General features: G+C 37.0%; 2 protein-coding genes across 3 annotated transcripts; one reads left to right on the top strand and one right to left on the bottom strand.

Annotated features, from left to right (window-relative positions):
- Positions 1–734: 734 nt before the first annotated feature.
- On the bottom strand, positions 735–5,356 carry traip (TRAF-interacting protein). Its single transcript, XM_026275213.1, has 16 exons — positions 5,199–5,356; positions 4,966–5,070; positions 4,612–4,669; positions 4,427–4,513; positions 4,295–4,334; positions 4,076–4,203; positions 3,878–3,972; positions 3,614–3,727; positions 3,333–3,420; positions 3,116–3,205; positions 2,367–2,455; positions 2,123–2,278; positions 2,007–2,046; positions 1,805–1,912; positions 1,486–1,536; positions 735–1,397 (listed from the first exon to the last, which is right to left on the bottom strand). Exons 2-16 carry the CDS (start codon positions 5,061–5,063, stop codon positions 1,281–1,283), a joined length of 1,359 nt encoding a protein of 452 aa, XP_026130998.1. The 5' UTR covers positions 5,064–5,070; positions 5,199–5,356; the 3' UTR covers positions 735–1,280.
- A 58-nt stretch (positions 5,357–5,414) lies between these two features.
- LOC113110923 (protein SAND-like) lies at positions 5,415–10,958 on the top strand. 2 transcript variants are annotated; one of them, XM_026275212.1, is made up of 6 exons: positions 5,415–5,630; positions 6,255–6,520; positions 7,928–8,344; positions 9,208–9,973; positions 10,077–10,224; positions 10,531–10,958. In XM_026275212.1, the coding sequence occupies exons 2-6, from the start codon at positions 6,391–6,393 to the stop codon at positions 10,669–10,671; spliced, it is 1,602 nt and encodes a 533-aa protein (XP_026130997.1). In that variant the 5' UTR covers positions 5,415–5,630; positions 6,255–6,390; the 3' UTR covers positions 10,672–10,958. The 2 variants fall into 2 exon arrangements, with proteins under 2 accessions (XP_026130997.1, XP_026130996.1); XM_026275211.1 differs by having other exon boundaries at positions 5,415–5,635.
- The last annotated feature ends 389 nt before the right edge of the window (positions 10,959–11,347 follow it).

Raw genomic sequence — 11,347 nt, 5'->3', positions numbered from 1 at the left:
GATATAAAAATATATATTTAAAAAATTAAAATATTGATATAAAAATAGTAAAAATGCATAATGCATTTGTTGCAAATTGCATGTGAATAATGTAATTGTTTACTCAGTGGCTGAAAGAAATCTCTTATGCTTCACACTGGTGCATTTGATCAAAATGACAGTTAAACTGATAAAAGTTATCACAATACTTGATTTAATAAAAGTTTTCTATTTTAATATATTTTAACATCATTGATTTCTAGAATGCAAAGCTGAATTTCCAGCATTATTACCCCAGTCTACAGCGCCATGATTGTTCAGAAATCCTTCTAATATGCAGATTTAGTGCTCATAAACATTTCATATGGCTGTGCTGCTTAATAAATTTGTGCAAATCATGATCCTTTTTTTTCAGGATTCTTGGAAGAGTAAGGAATTTTCTAAAAAACTTAAACCTGTAGCACCCCCTGCTGCCTGTACAGAAAAAAACACATTCCTTATAAAATCACATTTTCTGCAAAATGTGTAATCGCAACCAAAGCATGTCCAATTCTGCTTGAAGATCAAATGAAGATTTTGTCTGGATTAAACCATATCTTGGAGTTCGAGTATGTATTACAAGGCACTTTTTTGTCAGTTTCAAGAATCCTGAGAGGGATTACGAATGGAGATTATATATTAATAAAAAGCTACAGTTTATTGTTTAAAATGATATTAATCTGTATAGAGACAAGTAAAAAAATTTCAAAAACAGACACATTTCTATCAAAATTCATTCAGAAAGGAAAAGACAAATCAGACAAATAAATAAATGACTAATTCTGACCTATTGATGCCTCAAATGCCAGAAATGCATGCCTGTTCAAACATGCTGGTGAGCAAAGTCAAATAAATAAACTCAAGAGAAAAGTTCATTTCAGTGTAATATAATGCACCCACTACACAGTGGCACGATTCCGTCTATACAAGGAAGCGCCTAAAAACACACAGATTTACATTCAGATCAGCTCAGAGTGGCCACTGAGATTTCCACAAACACGTCTAGCACTAAACTTCATTTTCAGTCTCTAATGAAAATTTCCAAAAGCTAGTGGCATGAAGTGTTCTCCATTTATCACCAGCTCCATGTGGACGCAGATGCCCCTGAAACTGGCCAGACTTGCACAAGAAAATGCTCTTAGAAATAGACCACTAGGACCACTTCCCTTATTAAGGTTGCTGTAAATAGCTGCTTCCCTTATTGCATTTTTGGCAGGCATCATGGGAAAAATGTCTCTTGCAGGCCTCAAAAGGGAGAGGTTTTATTCCAAGAAACCATCCAGAGTGGTCAGGCTGGAGGTGGGCTTGCTTGTAACAGGCCTGGAGACCTTCTTCCTCTTGGACTTCATGGCGAGGGGTCGAATCTCAGATAAAGGAGACTGGTGGACATACTTAAGGAAACATTATAGAAAAAATGCAAAAATGCATAATGGTAGAAATATAAGTATTTTCATTGGATAAGGATACAGGTTGGATAAATTTAGCTCTTCCTCCAAGTCCATCGTAGCCGGATCTTACCTAGAATAAAAAAAACATGCATTACGGCAAACTGCACAAAATTGAGTCTAGATGTTTTGTTGTGATATTCAACAAGAATGCATTAATCAAAAGTGACAGTAAAGACATTTATTACTTATAATTGCAATTATATTGCAGTGACTGTGAGCATATTTAGAAACATAAAAGAAAATCTCATTGCCCCTAAACTTTTAAATGGTAGTAAACGTGTGAATGAAAACGAAGAAGAGTTTATAATAAGTTTTGAAAACATATAGAAGTCTCTCACAGTGCCAAATTTGCTGGGGTCGAGCATGCTCCCAAATGCGTTCTTTCTGAAGAGCAGCGAGTTCCTTAACATGGGCCCCATCATGACATCATCTTTGACACGAGCGTTCTGAGGGGAAAAACACACACATGCAAACATTACACACTCCATCTAATCCAATCTCAGATTCTTCAACACCAAGACAGTCTGCTTAAACACATACACTATGTCCGAGTGCATTTTCGGTGTTTTTGAATGAGGACCTGTGAAAAAAACAAAACAAATGGATATCAATAGAAATAATGTGACTAAACTGCATTTTGCAGATTAAAAACTCACGCTGAAGGGTCCAGACGCATCTTCTTAGATGGAACCTGAACGGGCTTCTTCTCAACCTGTTCAGGTGTGTTAATGTCGAAGGTCAGGTTGAGGTCAATTTCCTGAGAGTCTGTCATTGGACCATGACCAGGAGGCTTCAGCTCCAGAGGAGCTGGGCTGGAAACACACAAAAAATCAATGTCTCTTTCAGCAGCTCTATTGAATAGCAGAAAGCTTTGCTCAAAAACACAAACTGATTTCTGACCTTTCGAAGACCAGTCTGCTGATGGCTTCATTAGTGCGAGTTGGAGTACTTAACGTCCGCTGAAGAACTTCCACCTTCTTCTTCAAGCTCTGTGAAACATGAGAAGTCAGATCAAGAGTTCAGAAACAGCAGAGAATAAGAGTCAGTGTATAAAAATTGCACCCCCTTGTGGCTGATTTGAATGGTATCTTGTAAATGTATTTTGATGCACTTTTATATAATTGTAGGATTTTTACAGCAGTTCTAGGTTTATCTTTCCCTTCAACTTCATTTGTGTACATATGTAATTTTTACCTTAAGGCAAGACACTACAGGCAACTTTGTTTAACTACTTGATATCACCAGACTTCCCCAGTTAATTACGCACAATACATTAAGATATTATATTTTGCTTCACAAGTTCTGAAATTGTATGTTTAAAAATGCTAATTAGGCATACAAAAAAAAAAAAAAAGATTTGTCAGAAGAGAAATTTGAACACTGAAAATTCTCATTTCATTTAGTAAACAAACTAAAGATCCTAAAACCTTTTTCAGTCACTGTATAGTTCAGAAAATACTATCAACAGTTAACATGTTTTCAGGATTTTTTTTTCCCAGGTGAATGTTATATGAACAAAACCCTCTGTAAAAGTCTTCAGAATATAGATAAGATTAATGGCCTTTAAAGATATGCACTATATAATCTATAATAATCTACGGATGCAAATAGATAAACTGTAATAAAGTAGTTAAAATAGAATTTCTAACAGTGATCTCTTTGTCTGCGTTGGACAGGTCGTTCTGAAGTGCCTTCATGTCCTCCTTTGTCCTGTTTGTCTCTGTTGTAGCTTTTTGCAACTGCAGCAAAAAAAAAATTATAATAATACATAAATGGATGCTGAAGAAAACTATAAAGAACAATAAGTAATTATACATTTCATTTCAATAATTATATTTTTGATAGTCTCAGAGACAAGAAATGAACCTTGCTGTTAGAAGAGATCAGTTCCCTTTTAAGCTTCTCACACATCTCATTTGATGACTTGAGGCTTCCTTTCAGATTGTCGTACTCCCTGGGAATAAATAAGAGGTTTGTTCCAGCTGTAGTGTTTGCTCTATGGATATAACACTCAAATATAGCATATGAGGAAGCACAACTGTTGTACTGACATTGTAAAAGGTTTGAGGAAGTGAAGGTACTGAGGTTTTAAGTTTGAAACTATAGCCAGCAATGAGAGTGTGTATTTGCAGGAAAGTAAAACATACTTTTTAAGTGAGATGCAGTATATGGACAGCTGTTCAACAGCAGACTGACCAACGCCCATATCAGTGATCATGGCCTCTACCTCTGACCTTTGACCCTGTAGGACCATGTCTAAACTAAAAGACAGAAACATACACAGAAAGAAAGAGGGCACATGAACAAACAATAAAGCCCATTATATACATACCTTATAACTAATCAGAAAAGTTTTTTTTATTGTTCACACAGCCAGAACAAAATCCTGTCTTAAACAAATTAATTTCTACCTCTCATAGGTTTTCATTTTGACTCGGAGTCGCTTGGCTTCCTCTTTGGCTGCCTGCCCTTCATTTTTCTGACTCTCCAAGAAATTCATCTGTTTCTGAGAATTTCATGCACAACAAAATTAATACCAGCATTAAAACACAATGCAGAAAGAATGCTGGACTAACAAACAGAACAGTTTTTCACTAAAATAAATGTACCCGGAGGACAGAACACAACATCTCTTTGTCTCCGACTTCCTTGCGGAGTCTGTCCAGGTCCTTCTTCTGCTTCTCAATTGTGTCTTTCAGTGTGTCCACTGACTTCTGCTTGTCCCTCCATTCTTTCTCTGGAATGCATAACACATGTAAACACATAATATGAATGGATGGATGTTTTAAGGATCAATCAAGAACTTGAGGAAATTATTTCAGTCCTACCTTTTCCAGACAACACCGCTTTCATGCGATCAAGCTCATTCTGAAATTGGAACCGTAAAACCAGGCAATTCAATCAATTTACTCTGAATTAAACTCTGGCCACTGAATAAATTCAACAGCACGTTATATCACCTGTAAACTTTCAGGATCCACTGGCGTCCCATCGTCCTCTGGTGCTATGTCGAAGAACAGTTTGTTGATGATGTGCCGCGTACTGACCTAAAATGGAGAGTGAGTACCTTCAGTCCATACCTTCAATGAATTCATTTCATTAATCAGAAGAACAAGTGAGTTCACAGGTTAAGCCAATGGTTTACCTGTTTCCTGCATTGTGGACACGTTTTGCTTGGGGCCGACTGAAACCACTGGAGAAGACTTTGTTGAAAGGAAAAGAAACACAGAAAGTCATTGAGAAATGTTATTTATCATTTAACATTGACATTTCTAAATATTTGAGTGTACATATATTAATAATTGGTCAGGTTCTGACCACATATTCTGACCAATGAATTTTCATAACATTATCAGGACTTAAAAAAACAATTTTATAGACATTGCATAAAAGTGCAATGACAATCCTGTGTTAATTCGCACGGAATGGTATAATAATTGTCTAATATTTAAAAATCAAAACAAATGTGCAGCAGGGTAAAAGGAGACACTTAACTTACCAGGCATAATGAAAAGTGTGACCACAATGAATTGCAGACACATCTTTGGAATTATCAAAGAAATCTGAGCAGATGGTGCAGTATGCTCGAATGGGCATTGTTGATCTAAAATATTAGACAAGGAAAAAAGAGCAAGAACTCGATAACACGTTTCCCGTGTGTTTTGTTAATTACTGATCTGTTGTAACACTCTGTGCTACGTGTTTATTACTTCATGTGCTCTATTTACTCACCCCAGATAACGCTGAGACAATCAAGAGGTCTTATTCATACGACGTTGTTCAATTAAACTCCATAATTATGTTTTTATGGATTGTTTTTGGTTTAGTTTTGAGCTCGTGAAAACAGTGAGTGAAGCAGCGCGCTTAGCTCAAACGTAATGACGCCTCCTTTTTGATCGCGTCATCAACATACGACACCCTGCTGCCTGAGAATTTAATGGAAAACGTAACAGTTATAAATGTTAAGCGAGATACAATTTAAGTGTTTAATTTAATTTGACACAAAAGGGTGGAAAGTTGTATAATAGCACTGTAGCATTAGATTACATATTCGTGATTTAAAAACCACATTTCCAACAACTCTTCCGTTATGACGTCTGTGACAGTCCGAGTTGATTTTTGACCAAAGAGAAGTCAACACACATTGATTTGGATAAAAACTGAGTAAGGTACAGTAGCGATAAATTGTGTTATTAAGAGTCTAAACTATGTTAACAACATCTGTTAGACTTGATTTTGTTCAAGCTGGGTCAGAGTAAGATGCCTTCTAGTGACTTTCAACAGTTTTTAAAGGTTTAGCTCCGTGGCTAAGTTAGTGCGTTAGCCAGTCAAATGAGAAAATCCACGAATCTTCCTAATGCGTTCAGTTCCAAGAGTATGTCAAGACTGGCATTTATTTACACTGTATTTTACAATTTTAAACAGAGGTTTTTAATATAATTTGCACTGAATTTTAAATAAAAATTTGCGTGCATCATCATCATCATAAATACAGTATAGTCTAAATCCTTGCAATGTGTGTAAGTGTTAATATTTTGTAAATAATTATTAATAACATTAATATTGTAGGGATTTTTTTTAAATTAAGACAGTGATATTTGGCCCCCTTTATGGAAAATTTTTATTCTAACTGCATTTTAATTACTTAAATTACATGAAACTATCTAAATCCATCAGAATAGAATATTATGAAATGCATTAAAAGAAGAAAAAAAAGTTTTAAAAACTGAGGAATTGAGTCAGTTCTTGTTCCTCTTTTAATGTGTCTTTCTGTAATTTCACTTCCAGACGCTGATGGAAACTTATACACTGTAGTGTAAGACCTTCAGAGCTATTGGGCTCATGCAGTGAATCGCTCCTGCACTGACTGCTGGTTCAGGATACGTTGTCCTCTCTTCTGCGGGGTCTTGTGTCCGATGCCAGGATGGCAGCAGACGTCTACAACAAGGGTGCACTCTGGGAAGTTAAAAATGGCAACTTGGTGCCACCAGATCGACTCCGCCAGGACCGATCGGACAGTCCGACACCGGGGCTGGTGGAGGGGACAGAGCCAGGCGAGTTTCACACATTTTTATCTGAATGATTAGATGCAAATATGTTGTAATCTTCATTTTCCTTGGAAACATTTTTTGCTGCCAAAGTTTTTATGACCCTTTAACAGTTATTATACAGACCTACATGGTTGTTAAGCCTAGTACAGGGTGGGTCTCTATAAACAAACCACACCGTCTTTCTCAGTCATGCATATCCACATATTTCCTGTTGTGAGTGATCAAATAACTCTTATATTTGTGTGTGATGGATGACTAGTAGAATCTCAGAATTACTTCAGCTGTGTAAATGATTCTTTAGAGAAGTTAAAGTTCGTCACAACAGACAGTTTCATAATGATATGAAAGTTTCAACTAAATCTCTTGGAAGATTTCCCAGAAGCCCTTGGTAGTATTTGAGGGCTGTTTCCTGAAACTGGAAAGTTAATAAGGAGTGTACCTGGGTTATATATTTTGGTGTATATTTGAATTTGTGGGAATTATTCATCAAAAATAAGTGATTTTTGACACATGTATGTAGTTAAAACATTTGCAGAAGCTTCTCCGTCTCATTTTCTGTCCAGTCTCTACTTGCAATTTTTTAAGAGATTGTGACTAATATTAGTAATAATACACTTATTACTACTAATATAGTTTCCTGAAACTGGAAAGTTAAGGAGTGTACCTGTAGTGTATATTTGGTTTTGTGGGAATTTTTGTTCCTCAATTAGTGATTTTTGACCCATTTACTGTCCAGTCTCAACCTGCATTTTTAAAAGAGATTCTGATTAATATTGGTCGCGTTTTTAACATCATTAAGAGAACAGGGTGGTAACAGATGGCTAATGTACTGTATTGCAGATATAAACTATAATTTAAAAGTTTAGGATCAGTGAGATGTTTCATGTTTTTGAAAAATGTCTCTAATGCTCAACTAATACTGTATTTATTTGATCAAAATGCAGGGAAATAGTAATATTATTGCTATGTAAAGTAACTGTTTTTATTTGCACATATTTTAAAATGTAATGTAGTTTTATGATAATGAAGCTACATTTTTAGCAGTTTTCCTTGTCACATGATCATACATCATTCTTATATGCTGATTTGGTGCCCAAGAAACATTGCTTATAATTAACATATAATCATGTTGAAAACTATTTATTTTTTAAGATTCAAATGAACAGTATAGTTCTCTCAAATGCATAGGAAAATACTTAAATAAACATATTTTTCTTATTAATTATTATCCACTGACAAGGCTGTTATTATTATTTAAATATATATATATATATATATATATATATATATATATATATATATATATATATATATATTTTATTATGTTTTAATTCACACAAGGTTTGGTAACACTCATATAATTGATGAATACATGATTATTTTTCTAAGCAATGTGTCACTTCTTAACAGGTGCTGGACAGGAGGGTGCCATGTTTGTTCACGCTCAGTCGTTTGAGGACCTGACTGCTGACAGTGAGCCCAGCACCAGTGACAAAGCTGCAGAGGTGGGCGACTCGAATCTAGAGAATGCTCAAGAAGAGGCTCTGGAAGGAGCTGAGGAGGAGGCGCAGGAGGGAGGTTTGGTGGTTGAACAGGTGGAAGAAGGAAAAGAGGGGGTTCGGAACAGCAACAAGGCAAAAGAGGAGGATGTGACAAGTGAAACATGGCGGAGCCACAGGAAGCATATGTTTGTCTTGAGTGAGGCGGGGAAGCCCATCTATACACGCTATGGAACAGAGGAAGCTCTCTCCAGCATCATGGGAGTCATGATGTTACTCATGTCATTTGTAGAGGATAAGAAGAACATCATACGCTCCATCCATGCAGGTAAGGGATATCTAGAAATAAAACAAAAGAAAAATAGCTATATATATACAGTATATATATATATATATATATATATATATATATATATATATATATATATATATATATATATATATATATATATATATATATATATATATACACACACACACACACACACACACACACACACACACACACACACACACTACCTTTTAAAAGTCTGTGGTCAGTAATTTTTATTCAACAGGAATGGCATTAAACTGATCAGTGTCAGTAAGAAATTACAAGTGTTACAAATGTTTTTTCCAATAGATCTTTTAGTTCTTTGGGATTTTTAGAAGCAGTGCAGCTGTCAACAACATTAATAATTTGAAAAAGTAAAAAATCAACATATTAGAATGATTTCTGAAGGATCATGTAACACAGAAGACTAAATCAATGACTGCCAAAAAGTCTGGTTTGCCAAAACAGAAAAAATATATTAAAATAGACAATAGCTATTTTTAATGTAATAAAATTATTACAATTATGCTTGAAATAACATTTCACAATATTATTATTTTACTGTATTTTTGATAGATGCAGTCATGGTGAGCATAAGAGACTTCTTTTCTTAATGAGCCTAAACTTTTGAATGGTAGTGTGTGTATTTTTTGATCAAATGGTTTTAGATTATTTATTGATAATAATTAATTCCTGTTGTTAATTAATAATATGTATTAATATCATTTTGTTTTTTAAATAAAAAGCTGACTTGTACCATGCGTTTTGGCTTAAAATTATGTTCTAAATGCAACAAGACAACAAAGCAATCAATAAATCACATCTCTACAAAACTACTGCAACAACCAGACATTTTTGTGTGTAAACACATCTTTCAGATGGCTACAGGGTGGTGTTCCTGCGGAAAAGCCCTCTCATCCTGGTGGGAGTCTTTCGCACTACCTGCTCCGACTGGGAATTGACACGAGAGCTTCAGTACATCTACTACCAGATCGTTAGCCTGCTCACCCTCACGCAGCTGAACCACGTCTTCCAGCACCGGCAGAGCTACGACCTGCGCCGCCTGCTGGCCGGCTCAGAGCACTTCACCGACAACCTTCTGCGGCTCCTCGACCGAGATCCAGGTCTGCTGCTGAGAGCCGTCATGTGCCTGCCTCTGGCCAGCTCGGCCCGTGACGTGGTCTCCTCCAGCTTGCAGGCTGCTAAAGCCAAGAACCTGGTGTTCTCCATTCTGCTCGCAGGAAACAGGCTGGTGACGCTGGTACGCAAAAAAGACCAGTTTCTGCACCACATGGACCTGCACTTGCTCTTTAACTTGGTCGGCTCTTCGTCCTCCTTCCGACAAGGCGAAGGGTGGACACCCATATGTCTGCCCAAATTTAACCCAGCTGGATTTTTCCACGCGCATATTTCTTACCTGGAACCGGCCTCGGATCTCTGTCTTATCCTGGTGTCCACAGATCGTGAGGATTTCTTTAACCTCTCCGACTGTAAGAAGCGGTTCCTAGAGCGCTTGCGCAGGCGCAGTGCATATCAATCAATGCAGGAAGCACTGAGCTCGCCAAGTTATACAGTCTCACAGGTTGGCATACCTGAGCTGCGACACTTTGTGTACAAGTCTAAAAGCTCTGGGCTCTATACAAGGTAAGACAAGTTTAGTGATGATCATGAAAACACTGACTTTTAGATAGATAGACACACATTTAAACTTCAGGTTTTCATGTAACTTCCTGTTTATGCCTGTCAGTCCTGACTTACCAGTACCATATCAGGCAGAAGAGGAGCATGAAAGGCTGATGGGATTGTACCAGCATCTGCACAGCTGCCTGCATCACCCCACACGTCCCCTGCGCAACATTTACCACTGCACAGAGACTGAGAACCTTTATGCCTTGGTGAGTCTGCCAAAAAGTGCAATGCAATGGCAGTATTATATTCCATTCAGAGATTTTGTTGTGTATGCATGCTCGAGGAAGCATCCTGCTAATGTCACATTTGCATATGATATATTTATAGCATTATGATTTCTGTGTTTTCTTGGTTTACAGTTTTGTGTTATATAGTCATGCACCACCATTGAACAAAAGCTTTGGGTTAGGAAAGGTCAAAAGAACAGCTTTTATTTGAAATAGAAATAGTTTATAACAGTGTTAATGTCTTTACTGTCACTTTTGATCAATGTAATGCATCCTCCTCTGTAGGTAACGAGTGGTTTCGAGCTCTACCTCTGTTTTAGTCCTCTGGGAACAAAGGGCCTGGCTGTGTCTGCCGTCAACAAGCTCCTAAAGTGGATCAGGAAGGAGGAGGATCGTCTGTTCATACTCAGTCCATTAACATACTGAGCCAGCTTAGGCACTTCTAAACACCAGAAACACTAGTGAACGTCTGACCCCAGACTGCTGAAAGAGCAGCATCTGTGACCCTACTTGAATAGACAAGGATGCAGCCGGATGCTGTAAGATATTTAAAGGATACTCCACCCCAAAATTAAAATGTTGTCATTAATTACTTACCCCCAAGTCGTTCCAAAGTCGTTAAAGCTGCATTCGTCTCCGGAACACAATTTAAGATATTTTGGTGAAAACTGGGAGGCTTGTGACTGTCCCACTGACTGCCAAGTAAATTACACTGGCAAGGTCCAGAAAATTATGAAAAGCATCGTCAGAGAAGTCCATCTGCCATCAGTGGTTCAATCGCAACAATGAGAAAACTTTTTGTATGCAAAGAAAACAAAATTAACAACTTTATTCAAAAATTTGTCTCCTCTGTCTCTCTGCATCCCTGTAGCACTATATTGGAGAATATCAACTGAACGCAAACGGTGTACGCTCCTCTGTGTAAGTCGCACTGCACTGATGCGCTGTTTTCATTCAAATCAAAACTTAAATACATGTAGAAAATGTATCTTTGTGGCGCGGCTTATACAGAAGAGCGTACGCTTGCTTGTGTTCAGCAGATATTGTCCAAAATAGCGCTATGTTGATGTGGGGAGAGACAGAGGAGACGAATTGTTGAATA

This window comes from Carassius auratus, chromosome 11 (assembly GCF_003368295.1).
Source record: "Carassius auratus strain Wakin chromosome 11, ASM336829v1, whole genome shotgun sequence".
Classification (NCBI taxonomy): domain Eukaryota; kingdom Metazoa; phylum Chordata; class Actinopteri; order Cypriniformes; family Cyprinidae; genus Carassius; species Carassius auratus.
Note: the sequence above shows the minus strand (reverse complement) of the source record. Positions and strands in the feature narration are given on the sequence as shown.